The 27,952-nt window shown below is 46.1% G+C and overlaps 1 protein-coding gene across 1 annotated transcript in view; it reads right to left on the bottom strand.

The window, feature by feature from the left end:
* Positions 1–27,376, bottom strand: part of LOC119969133 (lysosomal protective protein-like) — a 49,349-nt gene extending 21,973 nt beyond the window's left edge. Inside the window, exons 1-7 of the mRNA XM_038802350.1 lie at positions 27,353–27,376; positions 26,381–26,536; positions 23,749–23,840; positions 19,847–19,931; positions 9,743–9,834; positions 6,050–6,134; positions 555–703 (exon numbers count right to left, since the gene is read on the bottom strand). Of these exons, the coding sequence (XP_038658278.1) occupies positions 555–703; positions 6,050–6,134; positions 9,743–9,834; positions 19,847–19,931; positions 23,749–23,840; positions 26,381–26,536; positions 27,353–27,376 (683 nt within the window). The remainder of the gene's footprint in view (positions 1–554; positions 704–6,049; positions 6,135–9,742; positions 9,835–19,846; positions 19,932–23,748; positions 23,841–26,380; positions 26,537–27,352) is intronic.
* Positions 27,377–27,952: the final 576 nt, after the last annotated feature.

Genomic DNA, 27,952 nt, shown 5'->3' with positions numbered 1-27,952 from the left:
GGATTTATACTTTACTATTAAGTCCAAAGATGTGCAGGTTAGGTGGATTGGCCATGCTCAAATGCCGCTTAGGGTGGTATTGCAGGAACAGACGTTAGATTGGGCCTAGGTAGTGTGGTTGTTCAAAGGGTCGGTACAGACTCATGGGCCCCCATGGCCTCCTCTACACAGTCGGAATTCTATGATTCTAATATTGAAATTAAATGAAAATCACTTATTGTCACAAGGAGGCTTCAAATGAAGTTACTGTGAAAAGCCCCTAGTCGACACATTGGGGAGGCTGGTATAGGAATATTGGTTAAACAAGATTGTGTCTGTGGAGACAAATGTGAGAAAAACTACTTATTCGCAGTGCAACTGTTCACCAAGACTCCATCCAAAATCCTTAGAATGACTAATACTTACGGCTGCCTCACACTGGAGTACAACTGATTGGAACCCCCCCCAATAGCAAGCGGGCAGCCCCAATGACAGATTACAGCAGGAGGAGGTGAGCACAAGACATTCTCACATTTAACATGTAAAATTGCTTCAAGATACAGATATGGTGTTACCTGCACATCTCCCATTTTTTCACAAAGACAGGAATGTGCAGAGCCTTCCGCACCCCTGGATCATTCAGGTAGTTACCGGAGGCAGTGGTGTTGGTGCATGGGGGGTTAAGCCGCACATTTCTGTGGCTCTGTTGTGTCTCTTGTAGTTTCTGGAGAAAATACATCAGAAGTGAGCAGTTTGCAGCAATAAATCACACAACGAGGCCCACCAGAAAGCTCACTTGGTCCCCACTATGTGGCACTCATCAGAGCCTTTCCAATTTCCACTAACTTGCAGCTACGGACTCACCCTCGCTATTTTTAAATGGACACTCATACCAGGTAAGGAACAGAGTCAGTCCCATGGTCACAATGCAGCCCAAACTAAATTCTATCGCACATTGTTCCCAAAGGATTTCGTGTGACCCTTTTCTCCATATTAAAATGTAAAACTATAACAATCTGACGGACTGGAGCCTTAAACTGAGGACAGATCAGGAGGGACTTGATCAAATATTCCTGAGGAGCTGCAGAACGTGAAATGATCAGCAGTAACTGCGCACAGCATGGGAATACCTATAATTAACTGGAGCAGCCGTGTAAGGAAGAGAATAGTTCACCCCCATGTTTCAGTCTCTAGTAACCCTCTGCTGAAAAAGACAATACAACACAGGAGCAGAAGTCGGCCATTTGGCCCATCGAGTCTGCTGCACCGCTCAACGAGATCACGACTGGAGACGCAGACCCCAGAAATGGGAGGAGCGTTAAATCTGAGCTGGACATGACTTCGCTGCGTGACTGAAAACTCACTAGGTTCACTTTTGGGACGACATTTGGGTTAGACATGGATACGAGTCAGCATCTTCAGGAGAAAACACTTGTGAAAAAGGAAAGCATTTCAGATATACGAACTGGACTCGGTTCAAACAGTAAAACCTTAAAAGGTAGGCTGAGTTATAGATTAAATTAGTTCTCTAATTCCTTGCAGCAAGGGACAAAATAATCCCCCCCCCAGACCCACTCTGATGCTCATGGAGATGTTAGAGAGGGATACTTTTTGATTTTTCAAGGGCCCCTTCTTCATTCCAACTCCTTTATTAAGTGATGCAGTCACACCGTCACATCATCATCTATATTTGTGTCGATTTATTTTCCTCCTTTAGATAGATAAGGTAGCACAAGTAACAAACGGAAATACTCGAGCAGCTCAACCAACCTCAAGGCAAGGATTAATTGGGTCAAAATAGTATGCTAACCCTCACATGTCAATGCTAGATTAAAAATTAACTTTGCAAAGTAACGCCTTTATTTGGCAACACATGGCTGGTGTTTGTGACTCCAACAAAACTATATAAAATACATGCAGAAAGTGAGTAACAACAGCTTTGGTTGCAATGAAAGTTTTCATTCTAACCAAAAGTAGCAAATATTTATAAAGTTAGTCTTTTCTGTATTTACCTTCTATTACCATCAATGGTATGCATTTGTAACAAACCATCATAGTGACTTCCGTATTTTAGTTTTTAATGTAGTTTATTCATGTCATACAGGATTAAGTCGATCCAGTATGAACAACAGGACATGACCTGGATAGTGTATGCCAGTAAAACATAGGTGGTGACACCTTGCTTTGAGGTAAAATTGCCTGCCTGCCATCTGAAATGTGCAAAGAAGCCCTGCAGTGCAGGAGGAGGCCATTCGGCCCGTCGAGTCTGCACCGATCCTCTGAAAGAGCATTCTACCCAGGTCCACTCCCCCACATCCACCACACCCTATCCGCATAACCCCATGACCTCACCTGCACATCTCTGGACTGTGCGAGGAAACTGGAGCACCCGGAGGAAACCCACGCAGATATGGGTAGAATGTGCAAACTCCACACAGACAGTGAACCAAGGCCAGAATCGAACCCGGGTCCCTGGTGCTGAGGAAGCAGTGCTAACCACTGTGTCGCCCATTTTTGTTTTTATTATTTATCCATGGGATGTGGCTAGGCCAGCATTCATTGCCCATCCCTATTTTCCCTCGAGAAGGTGAGCTGCCTTCTTCAACCGCTGCAGCCCATGTGATGATGTAGGTATGTTCACATCAGATTTTTGACCCAGCGACAGTAAAGGGACAGTGATATATTTCAAAATCAGGATGGTGAGTGGCTATCACCGATCCACAATACGCAACATATGATAATGAAAGAAGATCACTTTCACCTCAAATTTCAACGATCTGATTTAACGAAACAGAAAGGCTGTTTCTGGTAAAAGATTAAATGAATCTGCGTGGTTCTCTTTTCATTGCCTCCCCTTCCCCTTCACACACAACTAAAATCGGACAGATCTTCTCGCCATTGGCTCCCGTCCCCAGCACAGGGGTGACTCCATTTTTAGTTTCTGCACATCTCCATCCTTTTCCTTTTCTAGTTTTCTTCAAGATCTCATCCTGGCCCCTGAGGATGTTAATAGTTCAACTTGAACAATTGTTTTGAGACTGCTGCAGGGTGTGTTTTAGTTTTGTTTTCAGTTCTGGATAGGTGCAGTCACAGCCAGAAGGTGTATGAATTCTCTGTATTCTTTTTTTTTTTTTTTTATAAATTTAGTGTACCCAATTCATTTTTCCAATTAAGGGGCAATTTAGAGTGGCCAATCCACCTAGCTTGCACATTTTTGGGCTGTGGGGGCGAAACCCACGCAAACACAGGGAGAATGTGCAAACTCCACACGGACAGTGACCCAGAGCCGGGATCGAACCTGGGACCTCAGCGCCGTGAGGCAGCAGTGCTAACCCACTGCGCCACCGTGCTGCCCAATTCTCTGTATTCTAAAGACTGTAAATCGATCCTGGTGATTTAAAACTAATAATAGTAGTGACTTTAACCTGATCTGCTTCTGATAAAAGGGGTTTTAAGTCTTATGGATGTGAAAAGGAAAGCTTAACGGATACTTAGTGTTGTAGTCTTTGGGGGTTATATTTGAATTGATGGTTGCCAAGATGTTCACTGTATGTTTTAAAAAGGTTAACTTAAGTTCATAGAAGAAACATTGTTTTGTTTAAAAAAATACTTTTCCATTTCTGCTGTACCACACCTGTAGAGTGAGCCGTGTGCTCCCCATGCCACAATCTATTAAAAGTTGTGGGTCAGGTGAACTCCATAATACACTTTGGCGTTCTCTAAACCCTGGTCCATAACAAATATGCAAGGAATGGGGTGGGAACCTACTTTAAATCTATCACCCAGTCTTTATATTTCACGCAAGCGTTTTGGGGCAAGTTTGCCCACTGCCCCCGTTTACTCTGAACCCTGCCTTGCAATGATTACTAATGTCACCCTATTATTCTGAATTTTAACCGAAATAAGGATACCATTTTCCTTAAATAAAAGGTCCATCCTTTAGAATAGACAACTACTTCCTGCTAGTTCATGACTCCAAAATACACCTTCCCTGTAACACATCTACTTTCTCTATCCTTAACAAGCCCTATTGACTGGCCACTTCATTAAATTTATTTCCAGAACTGCCTCACAAATGGGACACCTCAAGATGCTTCACAGGACCAGCAATCTGAATGGTCAGATAAGGGGTCAGTTAGCAGCAGGGACAAACATGGTCAAATGGAATGCTGTGGAAAGAGATAAAGTTGTAGTGAGGGTTAGGGGAACTGTCAGGGTCTGCAACAGCCGGAGAAGGTGGTAGTGGAATACCAGGACTGAGGTGAGGGGAATTGTACAGAACCCCTTTGGGCTGTATGTCTCACACTGAATGTGTACTGGGAATATTACATGTATCACAATTGTATTGAAGTACCTCAGAGTGCAACCTGATCTATGTAGACAAGTTAAAGACCATTGGATCATTTGTTTTTATTTAAATTTAGAATACCCAATTATTTTTATTTCGAATTAAGGGACAATTTAGCTAGGCCAATCCACCTCACCTGCACATCTTTGGGATTGTGGGGGGTGGAACCCATGCAGACATGGGGACAGTGTGCAAACTCCACACGGACAGTGACCCAGGGCCGGGATTCAAACCCGGTCCTCAAGCGCCGTAGGCAACAGTGCTAACCACTGTGCAGCATCCCGCCTATTGCACCATTTGTAAGGACCATTTTGAAATGTCTGTAATGTTTCTTTGACTGTGTTGAAGCACCTGAAGAGTGCAACTTGATGTATGTAGAGAACCTGACTACTATTGCACCGTGTGACGGCCATTTTGAAATTTTTGGAATGTTTTCAGATATTTTACGAATAAAGTATATTTTTGCAAAACCAAATGTAGCGAGATACTAGCAGAAAAGACACACTCAGCCACCACCTGACTTTTCAAATGCTTTTCCCCTCCAACCACGGTGGCACAGTGGTTGGCACTGCTGCCTCACAGCACCAGGGACCCAGGTTCAATTCTGGCTTGGATCACTGTCTGTGTGGAGTTTAAACATTCTCCCCATTTCTGCGTGAATTTCCTCGGGTGCTCCGGTTTCCTCCCACAGTCCAAAGGTATGCAGGTTAGGTGGATTGGCCATCAGTGGATGGTTCAGCAGATACATAGAATACTAAGTGGTGGATTGATCGACTTCAATACAATGGGATGTGTGCAGAATGTATACCGGCTGGCAAATCAGCTTCTACCTGATGAGTGTCATGGCTCAATTCTAATTTCATCCCCATCTTCCACTTTTTTTGTCTTGGTTCAATTCAACTGATTGAATTGTCGCACAGGACCCCAGATTGTTTTTGGCAATCAAACAAGACACACAGCTCACTGCGGACTCACATGGCAACTGCTGCCCTCGGTCGGAATCGCCAGAGCCCCCCCCCCCCATCCACCCATGCACCATTGCCAGACGATCCTCAGCTGAACACACGCTACACTTTTGCTGCTCCAGTCCTCAAGATCTGCAGTGCACAATATTTGCTCGTTGGGCACCTCAAGCGTGACTTCATATTAAGGCACGCAATTCTGTTCATTTTAATCGAATTCTTTGGCTTCTGGTTGATCCGCCCATACAGAATCTCCGGGGAATACAGGACAAACCTAGTGCCCCTGACGAGCTAATCTAGTGGAGCCTGGGGAATCGAATGAGAGACGTGCCTCTACTGTATGGGACAGTTCCACTGTGAGAATCTGCACCGGCAGGAAGGCTGTCCGAACAGAACCAATCTCCACAAGGTTTTTATAAATTCAACGACTAGATTCACCACTGCAAACATAAAGGAATAGCAGGGACTCTCCCTCACTCCGAAACCCTTTGCTCCACCATTGACAGATGTGCTTTCAGCTGGTCAGGTCCCACATTCTCTCCTCCTCTAGGATGTTCCTTAAAACCTACTTTCATGGAGCTTTTGGTCACATGTCACAATATTTCCTTATGTGGCCCTGTGTCAGATTTTATTGGCTGATCATAGACTCCAGTGAAGCACCCTGGGATGTTCCACTACATTCAAAGCACTATACAAATGCAGATTGTTGTTGAATTAACAGCCTGCCCATCATCTATACGAAAGGATTAAAGCAGTTTACCTTCCTCCACCACAGGCTCATTTCGTTTTTGGGGAACAAGATTCCCATGTCACCGATGACCAGCTGCTTCTGATTGTCATCAAAGCTGTTGAAAGACAAAAAATGTCAGTCAGTTAGTCACATTCTGCTTTAAATATTTGGCTCTCAATGTATTTTCTTAAGCTGTCATGTAGTTCCCACCTCACTGACAGACAGAGACTTCGAAGGACAGCACAGGTATCTGCTGCCATTCCCTCCACAACACAATATTCCACTCCTCCGTTCCCCCCCCCCCCCCCCCCCCCCAACAACCTCTCCCTTCCCAACGCACCTTTCTGTGAAAGCGAGATGCATCAGCTATTCTTTCATCTCCTCCCTTCTCACCATGCAAGGCTGTAAACACTACTTCCAAGTGAAGCATCGATTTATTTGTACTTCCTTCATTTTAGTATACCATATTCACTGCTCACAATGCAGTCTCCTCTACACTGGGCTGGAAGAGCCAGATGATGCAGGGGCAGCCGAGGTTCAATCCAGCTGCCAATCCGCCCAAGGTGAGATAGATAGATAGAGATAGAGAAATACAGCACAGAACAGGCCCTTCGGCCCACGATGTTGCGCCGAACTTTTGTCCTAGGTTAATCATAGAATTTTGGACAATTTGTCATGGCCAATCCACCCAACCTGCACATCTTTGGACTGTGGGAGGAAACCGGAGTACCCGGAGGAAACCCACGCAGTCACGGGGAGGATGTGCAGACTCCACACAGACAGTGACCCAAGTCGAAATCGAACTTGGGACCCTGGAGCTGTGAAGCAATTGTGCTATCCACAATGCTACCGTGCTGCCCTTAAGAAGTTAACCTACACTCCCTTATTCTACCCTAGTCCAAGTACCTATCCAATAGCCGCTTGAAGGTCCATAAATTTTCCGACTCAACTACTACCACAGGCAGTGCATTCCATGCCCCCACTACTCTCTGGGTAAAGAACCTACCTCTGACATCCCCTCTATATCTTCCACCATTTATCTTAAATTTATGTCCCCTTGTAATGGTGTGTTCCACCCGGGGAAAAAGTCTCTGACTGTCTACTCTATCTATTCCCCTGATCATCTTATAAACCTCTATCAAGTCGCCCCTCATCCTTCTCCGTTCTAATGAGAAAAGGCCTAGCACCCTCAATCTTTCCTCGTATGACCTACTCTCCATTCCAGGCAACATCCTGGTAAATCTCCTTTGCACCTTTTCCAAAGCTTCCACATCCTTCCTAAAATGAGGTGACCAGAACTGCACACAGTACTCCAAATGTGGCCTGACCAAGGTTTTGTACAGCTGCATCATCACCTCACGGCTCTTAAATTCAATCCCTCTGCTAATGAACGCTAGCACACCATAGGCCTTCTTCACAGCTCTATCCACTTGAGTGGCAACTTTCAAAGAACAATGAACATAGACCCCAAGATCTCTCTGCTCCTCCACATTGCCAAGAACCCTACCATTAACCCTGTATTCCGCATTCAGATTTGTCCTTCCAAAATGGACAACCTCACACTTGTCAGGGTTAAACTCCATCTGCCACTTCTCAGCCCAGCTCTGCATTCTATCTATGTCTCTTTGAAGCCGACAACAGCCCTCCTCACTATCCACAACTCCACCAATCTTCGTATCATCTGCAAATTTACTGACCCACCCTTCAACTCCCTCATCCAAGTCGTTAATGAAAATCACAAACAGCAGAGGACCCAGAACTGATCCCTGCGGTACGCCACTGATAACTGGGCTCCAGGCTGAATATTTGCCATCCACCACAACTCTCTGTCTTCTATCGGTTAGCCAGTTTGTTATCCAACTGGCCAAATTTCCCACTATCCCATGTCTCCTTACTTTCTGCATAAGCCTACCATGGGGAACCTTATCAAATGCCTTACTAAAATCCATGTACACTACAGCCACTGCTTTACCTTCATCCACATGCTTGGTCACCTCCTCAAAGAATTCAATAAGATTTGTAAGGCAAGACCTACCCCTCACAAATCCGTGCTGACTATCCCTAATCAAGCAATGCCTTTCCAGATGCTCAGAAATCCTATCCCTCAGTACCCTTTCCATTACTTTGCCTACCACCGAAGTAAGACTAACTGGCCTGTAATTCCCAGGGTTATCCCTATTCCCTTTTTTGAACAGGGGCACGACATTCGCCACTCTCCAATCCTCTGGTACCACCCCTGTTGACAGCGAGGACGAAAAGATCATTGCCAACGGCTCTGCAATTTCATTTCTTGCTTCCCATAGAATCCTTGGATATATCCCGTCAGGCCCGGGGGACTTGTCTATCCTCAAGTTTTTCAAAACGCGCAACACATCTTCCTTCCTGACAAGTATCTCCTCAAGCTTATCAGTCTGCTTCACGCTGTCCTCTCCAACAATATGGCCCCTCTCATTTGTAAATACTGAAGACCCCCAGAACCCACCAGCGGGACGATTGGGGTTACTAATGTACTGGTACACTATTAAACAGACGTTGCACTTGAAACATGTGGAGCCTCTAACATGTTATTCCACACTGTGGGCTGGTCCACGTCCTATCCCCCTGCCACTCACATTTTTAGCAGTCCGATGCACCACTCATTGACAACCTGGATGGCCACATGGGTCTTGTTATAAATCGGGTCTCTGCATCGGTCACTGGCCTCTATACTGACATCATCAGCCAGGTCCTAAGCGGGTACCCCTTATCCTCCAAGAGCCATCCTGGGGTGTTCCTCGAAGATGCCGGGATCTCTGACAGCCCCAGGGTGTAGCTGTCGTGCATGTTCCTTGGGAAGCATGCACACATGTGCCGGATCTTCAGGTGGTGGTCGCACACGAGTTAGACATTCAGAGAGTGGAACCCCTTCCTGTTAATGAAGGGTGGTCCCAGACCACCCGGTGCATGCAAGGCAACATACGTGACATCTATTACCCCTGGTCGATCCTGGCGATGGCGGAGAATCCTGCTGCTCAGGCATCCTGTTGAGCTCCCCAGGTCAAAGTTTAGGTCAAAGGTCAGCCATCTGGGCAAACAGCGTATCCATAACTTTATGGATGCACTTGGGGGCAGTTGGCTGTGATATGCCACACAAGTCCCTGCTCGAGCCTGGAATGATTCCTAGGGGTGAAGGTTCAGGGCTGTGGTGATCTTGAAGGCCACCAGGGTATCCTTTTCCTCTACATGCTGACCAGAACCTAACGACAATTTTAACCGTGGAGGTGGAGGTCTACGTGTATGTCCCGCCAGGGGTCTCCAAAGGCAATGTTTGTTGACTTGTCTTTGCTTTCACGCAGCTGGAGAGAACAAGTTTGCTCCTTTGAGCCCCAAGAAGAAACTGTGGACCACCTCTGCCCCAAGGTTTCCACTTCTCCTCCGAACCCACACTTCACTCTCTCTTTCCTGGCTCGTTTATCTTAATACAGGAACTTTGACTTTCATCAACCAGTATCTCATTATTGTTTGTTGGCCAGCCAGCACTTCCCACTGGATACGGAGTTGGAGACTGATGGAGGCCTGGGAAATAATGTCTCTGATCTTAACTCCACTGTCTCCTGGTTTTCCCATCAACCCCCCCACCCCTCCCCTCCACCTCTACCTCTCCATCCTCCCAACCACCAAGTCGTTGACAGGCACCACCCTGCCTGCTTCCCCAGCCTCGAGTCCTGCCCCAATATTGCTTACCGGATCTCACCAGGCACTCCTCCGATACAATCAGCGTACAGGTTGTACATATTCAGACCAGAATACCACACAATGTACAACACCTCACTAACCTGGAAAAAAAGTAATAATCTTTATTGAATTGCTGCACTGTAATCCATGTGAACAAAACAAAGAAGCTACCCCACGAGAGTAAATTTATTACATTCTGACATATTGAGAGAACCTCCTCTTTGGTTTAGCTTTTCGAGTTGCCAGCTAGTCTCCAGCAGCTGTAACCCAATAGGACGGGGAATAAGGTGAGCTGCAGACAAATATTAACAGCTTTACTACTGCATAGGGAATTGTTATATTTCTTTGTTGCTGCAAAGAGATAAAGTATGAAGGCTCCCATACTCTGGATTCTTGTAAAACACATTGAGAGGTTTATTAAGGGTGTTGCTTATACAATCAAGATGGTGATCTGCCCAAAGCCCACGCAAACATTCTGCTGACGTCACCACACATCACGTGACACATAACGAGGAGAAACGTATTCTCAGATACAGAAGATCATCACTGGAAAAGAGGGGGTGGGTTAGCTCGGCTGGATGCAGAGCGGGATCAATTCCCCTACCGGCTGAATTTACTTGCCTGTTCTATCTTGTCCCTCGCCGGAGCTGTGGTGACCTCAGATTAAATTACCACCAGTCAGTTTTGAAAGGGGAGGGCAGCCTACGGTCACCTGGGACCGTGGTGACATTGACATCGCTGGGAATATGGAATACAAAAGCAAGGAGATAAAGCTAAATCTTCCACGACACACTGGTCAGGCCTCATCAGGTGTAGTGTGTTCAATTCTGGGCACCACTCAGCAGATGTGGAGAAGGTTTCTTGGGATGCCACCAGAGATGAGGGACTTTGGTTAATGTGGTTTGGCTGGAGACACTGGGATTGTTCTCCTTCGAGCAGAGTAGGTTATGCGGAGATTTAAACGAGGGATCCAAAACGATGTAAAGAAAGGGGAAAACAATTTCTGGTGGCAGATGATCAGGAAACAGTAAAGAACAAGGAGGAGAAACTTATTACCTTGCCCACCCTTTTGGATGTACTATCCGAAAGACTGGTGGAAGAGATTCAACAATTACTTTCAAAATGGAAATGGATAAATAACTCAAGAAGGATAAGCGTGCAGGGCGATGAGCAAAGAGCACAGGAGTGTGACTCATCATTTAGCTCCTTCAGGGTGGCACAGTGCTGCTTCACCGTGCCAAGGACCTGGGCTCAATTCCGGCCTTGGGTGACTGTGTGGGTTTCCTCCGGGTGCTCCGATTTCCTCCCAAGAAAAATGAAATGAAAATGAAAATCGCTTATTGTCACGAGTAGGCTTCAATGAAGTTACTGTGAAAAGCCCCTAGTCGCCACATTCCGGCGCCTGTCCGGGGAGGCTGGTACGGTGAAGGTCAAGTGGATTGGCCATGCTAAATCCCCCTTAGTGTCCAGGGATGTACGAGTTAGGGAGAGGGATGGGTCAGGATGGGTGGGGAGTCGACCGGAGTTGAGTGCTCTTCTGGGGGCCAGGGCAATCTGGATGGACCGAATGACTTCCTTCTGCACGGTAGGGATTCTATGATTCAAAGAGCCAGCAGAGCCCAATGGGCCAAATGGCCTCACCCTGTGCTGTAAAATTTTATGATTCTAAATACAGAATGAGGAGGACTGCAATGCCTGTGGCTTCATCTTGGTGTGGAATTCAGAACCATTGAGTGATGTATCTAACTGTTCAGGTAGTCATTCAAATTACAGGTAAATGAGGATATCTGGTGCCTCTAGCTCACACATCCTTTGGAACCTCAATTTAATTTTCAACTGCCTCAGGTGACTCTACAACAAAGCTCTATTCCAGTATCGATCGCTCTGGAATGTAGCACTCCCCAGAATTGGTCCTGAACTTGCCCTTCAGCAGCTTCGCTGTGTCCCCTTGTCCCACATTCACGGTTAAGTTCTATCAACACTATAAAAAGGTATTTTTTAGGTTGTCTCCCATTTATCCTTTTCAAAGATAAAAAGTTTTTTTCTAACCCTGCTGCATAGCACAAGTCCTCAAACACCATGATCCATCCTTGTGATCCTTCTCTGCACAGGCCCCTGGAGCTTGGAGGTTTCCCTCGAGTGTTTGTAAGCACCGGTGAATGTCGTATTCAAAGACTATGCCTCAACTCGCCTTAACCATGACCCCTCAAGGCTGCCATAACATCTAGTCATTGACTTGCCTCTCTCATTCATTCCAATCCTGACTTGTGAGGTCAGCCTCACACACTTGGGCCGCTGCAGCAGATCCATTTACAACGATTAAAAATTAAACACACAGAGAGCCACAGAAAATAAGTGAGTGTGAGGACATGCAAAAAAATACATGGAGTTTTTGAAGGAATAAATAAAGAGAAACTGTCTTCAATGGCAGGATGATCAGAAACCAGGGAATACAGATTTAAGATAAATATTGGGCAAAAAAACAGAACAGGGATGAGAGGTTTTATTTTTTTCATGCACCCAGTATTTATGACTTCGAATGCACCAGCTACAGGAATCGATAGTAATTTTCAGAAAGGAATTGGATATACATGGAAAATAATTTACAGGGTTCTCAGAAAAGAACAGGAGGGTGCGACTAATTAGATAGCTATTCTTCCCCCCCCCCCCATTCCATCCCAACCCGGGGCAGAAAGTCCAATATAATCGGCAAACAAGCAGAGCCAGTTGCACGTCCCAGGGTTCTGCCGGGGTCGACACAAGCAAAACCCTGTAAACATGGAGGACGAACCAAGATACCAGGGGAACACCTAAACAGTGGCGGGGGAGGCAGGGCGGGGCAGCCGACAAAGGGCTGGGGCGGGGGGGGGGGGGGGGGGGGGGGGGGGAGGGGGAGGGAGGAGGTTATTCCTATGTAAATACATGATGATCTCTTTCTGTAAACTCTAAAAACCGCAAAAAATCTTAATAGAAATTTTTTTAAATAAGTGTAGTGGGGCTGAGGATTGGGAGCTGATCAGGAAATTGATAAAGAGGGAGTGAACAGAATAAGAGATGTGGTCTCACCAACACCCTATATAATTGCAACAACACTTCTCTACTTTTATACTCCAGCCCTTTTACAATAAACGCTAACATTCCATTTGCCTTTTGAATTACATGCTGTACCTGCATACCCACTTCCTGCGATTCATGAACAAAGACACCCAGATCCCTCTGCCCAGGCTCATTTTGAATCTGCTTTCCATTTAGATAAGAATTTGCCTTTCCTTTTTTTCAGCCAACATGTATAACCTCACACTTATCCACATGAAACTCCATCAGTCAAATTTTGGCCCAATCTCCTAGACTATCTATACCGTCTTTAAACTTTTTATCTCCTCTTCACTGACTGCTTTCCCACCTATATCGGTATCATCTGCACATTTTGCTTTGTTACACTCTGTCCCTGCTTGCAGATCATTTATATAGATTGTAAACAGTTGGGGTCCAAGGACTGAACCCTGCAGCATCCCACTGGTTACAGTTTGCCAGCCAGAGAAGGACCCATTTCTCTTGACCCTCTGATGTCAGTCAGCCAAACCTCAATCCAATCTAGTACTCTACCCCCAGTCCCCCGCAATCTCACCTTCTAGATTAGTCTTTTATGTCAAGCGCCTTCTGGAAGTTTCGATATACCCCATCCAAGGTTCCCCATTATCCACCTTGTTGGTTACGTCCTCAAAGAACTCCAGCAAGTTTGTCAAGCATGACTTACCCTTCATAAAACCATGCTCACAATAGTGGATTGAGCTTTGTTTTTCTAAATGTTCAGTTATCTCCTCCTTAATGATTGATTCCAGCAACTTCCCCACCAGAGGTCAAGCTAACGGGTCTATAATTTCCTACTTTTTGCCTCTCTCACTTTTTGAATAGCAGCATTACATTAGTGTGTTTCAAATTCACCATGACCCTTCCAAAATCCAGGGAATTCTGAAATATCATAACCAACGCATCCACTATCTTTACTTCCACCTCCCTTACTACCTTGGGTGCAGGCTATCAGGTCCCGGAGATTTATCTGCCTTTAATCCCATTAGTTTATTCAATACCTTCTCCCTAGTGATGCTTATTGCACCAAGTTCCTTTGCATTAACTGTAGCTTTTGGAAATGTTTTATTATCTTCTACCATGAAGACAGAGGCAAAATATTGGTTCAGTGCCTCCGCCATCTCTGTATTCCCCATTATTACCTCATCAGTATTGTCCTCTAAAGGGCCAACATTTACCTTAGCTATTCTCTTCCTCTTTATATAATTATAGATGCTTTTGGTATCAGTGTTTACATTTTCTGCTAGTTTCCTTTTGTAGTTCATCTTAGCTCAAGTTCTCTCAATCTTCCAGCTTAGCACTAGCTTTTTCAATATGGTTTTCATCTTCATGCCTTCCTTGACTTCCTTGTTAAGCCATGGAACGTTTTTCTCCCTTTTACAATTCCTCTTCCTCTCAGGAATATAGAATATATTTACAGTGCAGAATGAAGCCATTCGGCCCATTGAGTTGTGGGCTCGACCCCTCCAACCTATCCCCATAACCCAGTAACCCCACCTAAACTTTGAACACTATTTGGCAATTTAGCATGACTAATTCACCTACCCCGCACATCTTTGGACTGTGGGAGGAAACCGGAGCACCCGGAGGAAACCCACACAGACACGGGGAGAACGTGCAGACTCTGCACAGATAGTGAGCCAAGCCAGGAATTGAACCCGGTTCCCTGGTAACCACTGTGCTACTGTGCCGGCAAACTTTATTTGATAGGTATTTAATATCTCTCTGAATATCTGCCATTGTTCCTCGACTGTCCTCAATTATTTGTGCCCAAAGGGCATCACAGTGGCGCAGTGGTTAGCATTAGGACTATGGCGCTGAGGACCCGGGTTCGAATCCCGGCCCTGGGTCACTGTCCGTGTGGAGTTTGCACATTTTCCCCGTGTTTGCGTGGGTTTACCCCCACAACCCAAAGATGTGCAGGTTAGGTGGAATGGCCATGCTACATTGCCCCTTAATTGGAAAAAAATTATTGGGTATTCTAAATAAATTATTATTTGTGCCCAATCTACTTGGGCAACTCTTTCCTCAGGCCTGTATAATTACCTCTGCTAAAACCCTAGTATGGCACTCTTTGTATTCTCTAACTCAATCTAAATTTGAAATTCTAGTATGCTGTGACCACTCCTTCAAAGAGGATCCTTAACAAGAAGACTATTTATCAACCCTGCTTAGTTACATAATACTAAATCTAAAAGAGCCTGCTTCCTGGTTGGTTCCATAACATATTGGGCGGGATTCTCTAATCCCGCGGCAGCATGTCCAAACCGTCGTAAACGCCGACCTGACGACTAATTCTGGCCCGCAAAAGGGGCCAGCACGGCACTGGAGCGGTTCACGCCGCTCCAGCTGCTGATCCTGGTGTGAACTGGGCGCTGCGGGATCTGTGCATGCACAGTGGCACCGGCGCCAATGCGCACATGCATTGGCACCAGTGCCAACGCGCGCATGCGCAGTGCCTTCCTTCAATGCGCTGGCCCCGACAAAACATGGCCCCGGGCTGAGAGAATCCCACCCATTGTTCTAAGACACACATCTACTTGGGAGGTTATTAGAAAGTTATAATATGATTAAGCAGTATGGAGGTGAAATAGTGTTTGAGGGTTTTTTTTTGAGACTGTAACTGTCAAAGTAGATGAAGGGGAACCAGCGGATGTGGTGAATTTGAATAAGAGGTATTGCACAAAATTAGAATGCATGGGATTGGGAATAATATATTACAATGGATTGAGGTTTGGGTAATGGACAGCTGTAAATAGCTGTCTTAGCTATTTACAATCTAGATCAACGATTTGGATGAGAGGATCAAGTGTACTAATATCCAACTTGGCTGATGATACAAGGCTAAAGTGGGAAAGTGAGGAGCGCATAGAAGCTACAAAGAGATATAGACTGGTTAAAGACTGGAGCAGCAACACTTCATCCGATTTGGCCTGTTGCAGCCTTCTGGTCCCAGCTCCGAGTTCAACTATTTTAGACTGTGAACTTTCTCCTTCATCTTTCCCTTTTGTTAATCCATTTTGTTTGTCCCAAATTGCATCCAACCTCCAAACACCACACACATCCATCTGTCACTTGTCTTATGTTTTGCTTCCACAGAGCACTGATTTTTGCTCCTCTATTAACAATAAGAGGCCTTCCTGTTTATTCCCCGTTCTTTTATTTTTGCCGTTCTTATTTTGATCCATAATTAATGGACATGTCTCTTTTAGACAAGCAACCAGTTTCTTTAATTCAAGCAGAAAAATCCAAAAGTTACAGGAGACATAATATTGCTAGCTTGTGCTGGTTTAAATAGGAGCCCACAGACTTGTCTGCACCAGTGAGAGGTGGGTTGGGTCTCGGCTTGATTGATAGATTAGCTGGTGGCCAAGCATTGGCCCAAAAGGCCATACTCTGCCTGGTAATGGGTGGTAATTTGATTATATCTCAGTGGAATGTTTTTCTGAGTCCCAAGAAGTTTCAGCTTTAATTCTGGCAGAGTGCCAACTAGAACATAAGAACTAGGAGCAGGAGTAGGCCATCTGGCCCCTCGAGCCTGCTCCGCCATTCAATGAGATCATGGCTGATCTTTTGTGGACTCGGCTCCACTTTCCGGCCCGAACACCATAACCCTTAATCCCTTTATTCTTCAAAAAACTATCTATCTTTACCTTAAAAACATGTAATGAAGGAGCCTCAACTGCTTCACTGGGCAAGGAATTCCATAGATTCACAACCCTTTGGGTGAAGAAGTTACTCCTAAACTCAGTCCTAAATCTACTTCCCCTTATTTTGAGGCTATGTCCCCTAGTTCTGCTTTCAACCGCCAGTGGAAACAACCTGCCCGGATCTATCCTATCTATTCCCTTCATAATTTTAAATGTTTCTATAAGATCCCCCCTCATCCTTCTAAATTCCAACGAGTACAGTCCCAGTCTACTCAACCTCTCCTCATAATCCAACACCTTCAGCTCTGGGATTAACCTAGTGAATCTCCTCTGCACACCCTCCAGCGCCAGTACGTCCTTTCTCAAGTAAGGAGACCAAAACTGAACACAATACTCCAGGTGTGGCCTCACTAACACCTTATACAATTGCAACATAACCTGCCTAGTCTTAAACTCCATCCCTCTAGCAATGAAGGACAAAATTCCATTTGCCTTCTTAATCACCTGTTGCACCTGTAAACCAACTTTCTGTGACTCATGCACTAGCACACCCAGGTCTCTCTGCACAGCAGCATGCTTTAATATTTTATCGTTTAAATAATAATCCCGTTTGCTGTTATTCCTACCAAAATGGATAACCTCACATTTGTCAACATTGTATTCCATCTGCCAGACCCTAGCCCATTCACTTAACCTATCCAAATCCCTCTGCAGACTTCCAGTATCCTCTGCACTTTGCTTTACCACTCATCTTAGTGTCATCTGCAAACTTGGACATATTGCCCTTGGTCCCCAACTCCAAATTATCTATGTAAATTGTGAACAATTGTGGGTCCAACACGGATCCCTGAGGGACACCACTAGCTACTGATTGCCAACCAGAGAAACACCCATTAATCCCCACTCTTTGCTTTCTATTAATTAACCAATCCTCTATCCATGCTACTACTTTACCCTTAATGCCCTGCATCTTTATCTTATGCAGCAACCTTTTGTGTGGCACCTTGTCAAAGGCTTTCTGGAAATCCAGATCTACTACATCCATTGACTCCCCGTTATCTACTGCACTGGTAATGTCCTCAAAAAATTCCACTAAATTATTTAGGCATGTCCTGCCCTTTATGAACCCATGCTGCGTCTGCCCAATGGGACAATTTCTATCCAGATGCCTCGCTATATCTCTCCAGAAAGCCTGCTGGGAGTATTATGGCTCCCCAGAAAGCCGGCTGGGAGTGCTAACTCTCTCCAGAAAGCCCGCTGGGAGTGCCAACTCTCTCCAGAAAGCCCGCTGGGAGTGCCAACTCTCTCCAGAAAGCCTGCTGGGAGTGCCAACTCTCTCCAGAAAGCCTGCTGGGAGTGCCAACTCTCTCCAGAAAGCCTGCTGGGATTGCTCTCTCTCCAGAAAGCCTGCTGGGAGTGCTAACTATCTCCAGAAAGCCTGATGGGAGTTCTAACTATCTCCAGAAAGCCTGCTGGGAGTGCTAACTCTCTCCAGAAAGCCCGCTGGGAGTGCCAACTCTCTCCAGAAAGCCTGCTGGGAGTGCTAACTCTCTCCAGAAAGCCTGCTGGGAGTGCTAACTATCTCCAGAAAGCCGGCTGGGAGTGCCAACTCTCTCCAGAAAGCCGGCTGGGAGTTCCAACTCTCTCCAGAAAGCCTGCTGGGAGTGCTACCTCTCCCTCTCTACAGAAAGCTGCTGTGAGGGATGTATTTCTGAAATCTCAGAAGCTTGAATTACAAATCATGAACTGAAAACAAAGTTTGAAGAGAAGTAAGGTGCCTCTCCAGAAAAACTGAATATTGCATTTTTGAACTACAGAGGACCCCAGTGAACGAATTATACTACAGTGAAGACTGGTGCAGGCTGAAAACAGAGACTTTAACCTGTCCTTAGTGTCCAAAACATGTTAAGTGGGGGTTACGGGCATAGGGTAGATATATGGGCTTCAGTAGGGTGCTCTTTGTAAGGGCCGGTGCAGACTTGATGTGCCGAATGGCCTCCTTCTGCACTGCAAGTTCTATGATTCTATGGTACATGAATCACAAAGTTAGCAGGGAGAGACTGCAAGTGATTAGGAAGGCAAATAAAATGTTGGTGCTTCTTGCAAGGAGAAATGGAAGATTAGTGTAGGAAGTTGTACTGAGCTGTACTGGGTCTTAAGTGAGACCATGTCTGAAGATAGTGTGCAAGTTATGGACTCCTTATTTTAAAAAGGATATAAATGCAACAGAAGCAGTTAAAAGAAGGTTCACTCAGCTCATTCCCAAGATGAATGACTTATTTTATGCAGAAAGGTTGAACAGATCAGGCGACACCCACCGTAGAAGAATGAAAGGTAATCTTATTGAAACATGCAAGATCCTGACATGAAATTACTCGCATCCTCTCCTGCCATTAACACTTCCTGTCACGTGCCCTACACACTTCTGTTGCAATTTCTCCTGCTCTCACCAATTACTGACCTTTTACTCTGCTCCAGCTGCTCTAGCCCCTCTTAACTATATATAATCCATCACTTTTCTCCTCTCTTCAGCTCTGACACGGACTTGAAATGTTTCTCTCTCCACAGATACTGCCAGACCAGCATTTTCTGCTTTTGTGTAAAGATGCTGAGGGGACTTCATAGGGTGTATACCCGGAAGAGGTTTCCACTTGTGGGGGAGACAAGATCTAGGGGACACTGTTTAAAAATAAGAGGTTGCCCTTTTAACATGACGAAGAGACAACATTATTTTCTCAGGGGGTTTGTTATGCTGTGGAATTCTCTTGCCCAGAAAGTACTGTAGTGGAATGGGGAGTGTCACTCAATCTATTCAAGGAGGAGTTGGATAGATTTTTGATCGATAAAGGAGTCAAGGTTGTGGGGGGAGCGGGGGGAGGGATTGGAGCAAAGTGGAGTTGACACCACAACCAGATCAGCCATTATCTTAATGAATGGTGTAGCAGGCTTGAAGGGCCAAAAGGCCTATTCCTGCTCCTAAGGCCTATGCTCCTCCGGCTGAAGTGTCTAGAGTTAAGGTTATTAGTCCAGAAAAGGGTTATCCATTTAGGACCGAGATGAGGAGAAATTTCTTCAGAGGGTTGTGAATCTTTGGAAGTCTACTGCTGAAGAGCTGTGGATGCTCAGCTGTCAAGTATATGCAAGAGAGATGCAATCGAAGGACATGGGAAAATGGCAGCAAAGTGATATTGATGTAAAAGCTTAGCCGTGATCTTATTGAATGCCAGAGCAAGTTTGAGGCCTGCATGTCTCCGCCTGCTCTATTTCCTGTTCTTAAGATTCCATGAAATACAAGAGATAGAGAGAAAGGCCGGGCTTGAAATGATCCACAAACATAGCTGTCATTGAAGTGAATGTACAAAACAGCACTCACCCTCAACTGACAGTTCTTATCTTTATTGTCATGGAAGTTACAGTTTCCTTCAGAACAGCAGAACTTCTGGAGATCAGACCACAGTCTAAAAATAAAATTGTAGACAAAAAAATGTAAATATTTAATCCCTGACTCTGCAGAGTGCAATAAAAACAAAATGCCGGAAATACCCGCAGATCTGTGGAGAGGAACAGAGCTAACTTGTCAGGGCTGTGACCCTCCATCAGCACTGAGAGAAAGAACTTCGAAATGTCTTTGGTTTTGAACAAGTGAACAGGAGGAAGATGGGGAGAACAAAAGGAAAGGTCTGTGGTAAGGCAGCACAACGGTTTATGGTACAGCACTAAAGGGAGTGGTAAGGGGTTGGACAAATTAAGAAACAATAGGCGTGTTCAGAAGAGGTGTGAATGGCAGGATAGCTGCCATCCAAAAATAGAGAAAGCGAGAGAAACAAAAGGAAGAATAACTAATTGGGAAAGAAAAATGGAGCAATAGGGGGCAGAAATTACATTGAAAATTTGTTGCACTCTTTGTTGAGTCCAGAAAGCTAGAAAGTACTTGGCCAAAATACGAGGTGCTGTTCCTCGAATTTGAGCTCCATTCGTACACTGCAGCAGGCCAAGGACAGAATTCCAGGGTGGAAGCAAAGTAGAGAATTAAAATGAAATTGAAACTTGGTTGTTCTTGTGGACCGAATGGAGGTGTCCCAGAATACGGTCATCCACCTGTGTCTGATCTATTTAATGTAGAGAAGACCACATCACGAGCAGTGAACACAGTATACTAAACTGAGCGTATGCCAAATAATTTGTCTTTTCACCTGAAAGAAATGTGTGAAGGTGTAGAAAAGGGGAGGGGGCATTGGGAACACTGAGGAGTCAACCAGGGATGTGGAGGGAATGGTCCCTTTGGAATGTCGAGGAGAGGAGGAGGTGGCAGAAATAAGAGGATGATCCGTTGAATCTGGAGTTTACAAGGGGAACCATACTATGGCTCATCTAAACATAGAACATAGAACAGTACAGCACAGAACAGGCCCTTCGGCCCTCGATGTTGTGCCGAGCAATGATCACCCTACTCAAACCCACGTATCCACCCTATACCCGTAACCCAACAACCCCCCCCCTAACCTTACTTTTTTAGGACACTACGGGCAATTTAGCATGGCCAATCCACCTAACCCGCACATCTTTGGACTGTGGGAGGAAACCGGAGCATCCGGAGGAAACCCACGCACACACGGGGAGGACATGCAGACTCCGCACAGACAGTGACCCAGCCGGGAACCAAACCTGGGACCCTGGAGCTGTGAAGCATTTATGCTAACCACCATGCTACCCTAGATGGGCATCTGGGAGATGAAGGGACAAAAGCAAATGAAGTAGAAGGGACACCATGAAAAATCCTGTCAACAAGTGTGTGTGTGTGTGTGTGTGTGGGGGGGGGGGGGGGGGGGGGGTATCCTCGGTTGAGGAAAAAGGAAGTACTGATCGGAAAATTGCACTGTCCTAAGAGATATGGGAGACATAGCAATTGGGTGAATGGGAGAGAGTACTTCAAGGATGAGATGCATACGAGGTTGCTGTGTCATTGGATTTACATTGAAAATTGGTGGAATAACTCTTCAGAAAAGGAGATGTCAAGGAAGGGAAGGGAGTAATCGGAGGTGGTCCAGGTGAAGCCAAGGGAAAGGTGCAAATTGGAGGCCAAGGTGATGAAATGTTCCAGTTCAGCAAGAGGCAGCATCGATCAATGTACTTGAAAATGAGACGTGTGGGGGACCCCACGTAAGACAGGAGCAAGCAATGTTCCACATATCCCACAAAAAGGCAGGAGTAGCTAGGATCCATGCAGGTGCCCACAACAACAACAACTTTTGTTTGGCGGAAGTGAGTGAGGTTGAAGGTGAAATTGTTCTGAGAGAACACGGGTTCAGCCAGGCAAAGGAGGATGATGGTGGATGGGGACTGATGGGCCTCCTGTCGAGGAAGAAGCACAGAGCCTTCAGACCATCCAGGTGGGAATAGAAGTGTCAAGGGATTGGACAATGATGAAGAGATGACAGTTAGGGCCAGGGAACCTCTGAAACGGTGGAAAAGTCACAGATATAGGTATGAAGAGGCTGGACAAAGGGAGAAGAAAAATGTAAAGAAATATCTGTGATCTGGATTTGATTGATTGGATTTCTTGTCACATGTACTGAAGTACAGTGAAAAGTATTTTTCTGCAGCCAAGGGAAAGTACACAGTACGTGCATAGTTGAAAAAAAATCAACAGAGTACATTGACAAATGGTACATCGCCAAACAGTGATTGGTTCCGTGCGGAACAAGGGGCCAAACAAAGCATGAGCAGGTGCAGCAGAGGACATCGTGAAAGTGTTCTTACAGGGAACAGATCAGTCCGAGGGAGAGTCGTTGAGGAGTCTAGTAGCTGTAGGGAAGAAGCTGTTCCTATGTCTGGGTGTGCAGGTCTTCAGACTTCTGTATCTTCTGCCTGACGGAAGGGGCAGAAATGATGATCCTACCAGCATGTCCTGCTAATGGATTATGGGAAGGAGGTAGAAGCAGGTTGCAAGGTTGGAACACACAGAGGAAAGATCTTACAAGATCAGTGACAGTCTGGGAAACAATGGTTTGATGTTTGGTGGTGGGAATGTGATCTGGAAGAGGTAGGAGAAAGTTCAAGAAGTTGGCCGTCAGTCCCTAAAGTACAAGTTGGTTCATTAAACAGCAGCAACACCCCTGTGAGCTGGTTTAATGACGATGCTAGGAGAGGACCTGAAAGAACACAGTGCTGGTAGTCCGAGCTTTTCCTGTTCTGTCGACAGCAACCTGAAAAGTTTACTCTGTGCTTTTCTCCATTCATGATGCCAGAGATCCTGAGCATTTCCAGCATTTTCTATTTTTCACAGAATCCGACCATTCGCTCCATCTAGTCTGCACCGACCCTCCGAAAGAGCAATCTACCAGGTCCACTGAGGGGAAGTTTAGCATTGGCAATCTAGCTAACCTGCACATTTGTGGACTGTGTGAGGAAACCGGAGCACCCGGAGGAAACCCACGCAGACATGGGGAGAACATGCAAATTCTACAAGGCCAGAATCGAACCCAGGTCCCTGGCACTGTGAGGCAGTGGTACTAACCACTGCGTCACCATGCTGCCCATTTACCTTCAATAAAACTAGCTGCTCGTCAATGTCAGCCTCATGTCATAAGCTTCTTGCCAGGAGGCCTCGAGCCTGTCAACCAGGCTGCCGGTGAGTGCGGACAAGATAGAAACATAATTTGATAGATGCCTGCATTTAAATTGTAGTATTCGGCTGCTTGGGTCTGGAAGGGTTAACGTGGGACTGATTAGCACATGTTATGATGTAGAGTCACATGGGAGGAGTAGGGAGTCTGGTAGGAGCCGACACAAAGTTAGCACCTAGTCCAGACTGTATCCTGTATGCATATATAGTTATGTTACTAATAAACAGTTATTGTTCAACCATACAAGCCTCCATACCTCTTCATGAGGCAACATACAACCTTACAACAAAAAAGGGCAGCACAGTGGCACAGTGGGTTAGCACTGCTGCCTCACGGTGACAAGGTCCCAGGTTCGATCCCGGCTCTAGGTCACTGACCGTGTGGAGTTTGCACATTCTCCCCTTGTTTGCGTGGGTTTCGCCCCCACAACCCTAAGATGTGCAGAGTAGGTGGATTGGAAACACTAAATTGCCCCTTAATTTAAAAAATGAGTTGGGTACTCAAATTCATTGAAAAAAACCTTACAACAAAAACATGCAGGACGCTAGACAAAGCTGCTCTCCCTGGGGGCTTGCACCTCAACAGTCCCCCTCCCAAAAAGAACACACCTCAGGTCGAAGATCCAAGCCAATGAGTTGTTGCAACTTACGTAGATCTCAACAGTCCATGGTAATAAGCAAAGTAAACCAAAGAGTTATCATTGTATTCCCAGCTGGATAATCCATTTCCGACAGCCATTCCCTGAAAAAGCAACATGAACACTATTGTGGAATATAAGCACTGGGGTAGACTGTTCCCCCATTCAATGAGATACAGGTCAATCTTCCCACGTACCCACCTTCACACCACATCCCTTGATACCCTTAGCCAATGGAAATATTTATCTCAGAATTGAATATTCAAGATGACCGAACAGCCACAGCCCTTTGAAGGAGAATGTTTCGGACTTCCACTGCCCTTCAGATGAACAAAGTGTTTCCTGATTCATAGAATTTACAGTGCAGAAGGAGGCCATTCGGCCCATCAAGTCTGCACCTGCCCTTGAAAAGAGCACCCTTCCCAAGCCCACGCCTCCACCCTATCCCAGTAACTCCATCAACCTTTTTTTTTTACACTAAGGGCAATTTAGCATGGCCAATCCACCTTAGCTGCACATCTTTGGACTGTGGGAAGAAACCCACGCAGACACGGGGAGAAAGTGCAGACTCCGCACAGACAGTGACCCAAGCCAGGAATCGAATCTGGGACCCTGGAGCTGTGAAGCAACAGTGCTAACCACTGTGCTACCATGCCACCCTAATAACAGGCTGAATATTAAGACTGAGCTTTGTCGTTGATTCTCCCACCATGGCAAATTATTTCTCTGTAGTTATCCTATCAAATCCTTTTAAACACATTGATTGGATCATCCCTCAACCGTTAAACTACTGGGTTCTGAATGGATGCTACGAGACATTATGTTAACCATTGACTGAGATGAAGGAGGGCCACTCATGCGGCCCACTCACTAGCCTAGGTTACCCATCACTAGGCTAAACTCAGGGGAATATAATCCACGATTATGTACAGCACTGTGGTGGTTACAAATGATGGGCGAGAGGCAGACTAGAAAGGAGTTGTTCAATAAGTAGTATCATAATAAGGGAATAAGCAGCAGCTCCTTCCGATGTCCTCACTCAATAGAACATTAAACCACACAGTCTAGACGGCTGAACTGAGAGCTGGTCTGGGTTGAGTTCGCCAGAACAGTGTCATAGTCACTGGATTAGGGAGGTGGGGAAATATTCAGAGGGGCTGGACCAGGATTGTTGTACTCGAAAGTGAGAGGCAGAGGATGAAATGGAGAATTTGTTTTCATACATGTTCTTGGGATATAGGCTACACTGGGAGCGCAACATTTATTACCCATCCTCAGCTGCCTTTCGGGGGTTTCGAAGTCACCTCGTAATGTGGGGGTGTGGTCACATGTAAACCAGATGAGGTAAAATTCACAATTTTCCTTTAGAGAAGAGATGATTTTACAACACCCATTGCTTTCTGGCACCGTTCGACAAATCCAGTCTGACAATTTGCCCGGGTGGGATTTGATCTCACAACCCTTGGGTCGTTGGTCCAATGACATTAATTACTAGGCCCCAGTGTCCTTCCTGTCGAACTTAAAAGTAATCATCACTGTAAAGGAAAACACAATGATAAAGATAATTTGTGGGTTTCCCCGCAATGTCAAAAATAAAACAGGCCTCAGTGCATTTAACCTCAGGACAACCTAAAGCACTTTTGAAGTGTAGTTACTAATGTTATGTAGGGAACAGTAGCTAATTTGTGCAAGCACAATCTCACAAACAACGACGAGGCCACAAGCAGTATAATCTTTCCAGTGATGTTGAACACTTCACTGTGCCTCCCCTTAAGGCCAAGTGAACTCTGGATCCCCTCCCCAACCCTGGTTTATTCCACCTCATGATCCCAAAGGCCTTCCCTACCCTTCCCGCCCTGGAACCCAGGTCAGGACTTTATGGCCCCACTGACCAGAATGGAGATTTAAGCTGTTGCTGCAGGGTCTGGAGAACTGCTGGCGAATCAGGTTAACCGGCAACTCTCCAAGGCAGGATTTCCCTCCGAATGAGGGTGGGGAGGGGAAAGAAAAGAGAACCCTGCCCAATGCCAGTCACCACTCATTTGAGCAGAAACTGGCAGTGGGGCAAGTCAGTGGGGACATGGTCCCCACCAACTCTTCAGAGAGCAGGGGGCACACTGAAAAATTCAGGCCCAGATGTTAGAAATCTGAAATGTAAACAGGAAATATTGCAAGTGTTTATAGAATTATAGAACAGTACAGCACAGAACAGGCCCTTCGGCCCTCGATGTTGTGCCGAGCAATGATCACCCTACTTAAACCCACGTAACCCGTAACCCAACAATCCCCCCATTAACCTTACACTACGGGCAATTTAGCATGGCCAATCCACCTAACCCGCACATCTTTGGACTGTGGGAGGAAACCGGAGCACCCGGAGGAAACCCACGCACACACAGGGAGGACGTGCAGACTCCACACAGACAGTGACCCAGCCGGGAATCGAACCTGGGACCCTGGAGCTGTGAAACATTGATGCTAACCACCATGCTACCGTGAGGCCCCTTCAGAAGGTCAGGAACCATTTATGGAGACACAAGATCACCAGCGTGTGACACTAACTGTTTCTCTCCCTACAGCTGCTGCCTGGTTGACTGAATATTTCCCCCATTTCCCACAGGATTTTGCATTGCTCGGCTCCCACCTTGAAATTGATGCTTTGATCAACCATGACCCGCTCTGCCAGTGTTGGTACGTAAATGCCTCCATAACTCACTCCCATGATGTAGAATTCATTCTTTCTGTACTCCGGAAACAGACGGAAGAACTCCTTCAGGGCCAGATAATTATTGAATGAAACCTGGAGGACGGAGAGAAAGAGTGAGCAAGAGAACTTTTCAATAAGATGCACATAATTAATATGATGGGCCAGCATTAAACCTGGTGTAAAAATAAGTAGTACCAGCATGATTCACAGTCTGAGAGTCATTCCAATTATGTGTTATGCTTCCTCAATCCCCTGAATGAATATAGAGAGGAAATAGCCATGTATTGCCAGGACGTTTCTGCCTTGTCAATTACATTGCTAAGGTTAAGAGAAACAGGCGATGAGTATTAATCATCTTTCAGCAGATATAAAGAGAGGATGGGTCATCAGAACATACTGTCTGCCCTTCTACCACAGCCTGGTGGCCTTGGAAAGGGAGAATGGGGGGGGCTACGGGCTCGGGTACCTCATCACCCTTTGGAATGACATTTTAATTTGAATTAGTTAAATTTCCTTTGGACGTTTTGTTTTTGTTACAGTGCCCTACCGGGGTGGTCTTCCACTCCGCCCCCCCCTCCCCCCCCACCCCCTTCCCACCTCCTTCCCCAACCCCCCCACCCCCTCCGCTACCCACTCCCCTCCCCATACCCAGCACCTCCCCCCACTCCCTTCCCCTAATACCCTCCCTCCCCTCTTCATAACCCACACCTTCCGTGTCATTGAACCATCTAAGAATGGTCATGTGAGCAAAGAGGTGGAATGTCCACATGGATGGGTAAAGCCACAACACTTGAGAAAATCGACACCATCTGAGGTAGAATGGGTAGTTTTATCGATACCTCTGGACCTGACTGGCCGTCCGCCAGCAGCACTGCAGTAAGTACAGGCTACACAAACACAGCATCATACCAAGGCTACTGGATAGTAACCCATGTCCTGTGATCTGTACCACTGACAATGAGAAGTCGCAGCAAGTGTCACAGGGAACCACAGTCTCTAAGACACACATATTGGTCCCCAGGGTCACAAATCATAAATTCCCACCTAACAACATAGTGGAAACTCAAAGAGAGGGCCCGCTACCTTTGCAGGCAAATGCCAGACCTGCCTACACCAAAATAAACATCTACTACCTACTTGTAGTATTAGAATAACACATATACACAGAGTCACAACCACTTCCCCACCATCCGCGTGCCCTCATATAGTCCCACCCACGTGCACACTCTCCCACACCCACCAAATGAGTACCCTATCCAGCCCGCCAACCCCCAAACCAACCCAGCGAGCACCCACTCTCACCTACCCAGCGAGCACCCACTCCCACCCACCCCTCACATCTACATAATGAGCAGCCCCGCATCCCACCCTCCCATGTCCAGTCCCACACTGACCCCACCCACTGAGCCTCCACCTCCTCCACGCCATCATCCCCACACTCAGCCACTCAGGAGCTGCCCACTGCTGTACTACAATCCCTCACATTCCCACCGAGCACTCCCCCACTCT

Source organism: Scyliorhinus canicula, chromosome 7, assembly GCF_902713615.1.
Source record: "Scyliorhinus canicula chromosome 7, sScyCan1.1, whole genome shotgun sequence".
Taxonomy (NCBI): Eukaryota; Metazoa; Chordata; class Chondrichthyes; order Carcharhiniformes; family Scyliorhinidae; genus Scyliorhinus; species Scyliorhinus canicula.
This window is presented reverse-complemented; position numbering and strand designations above follow the sequence as displayed.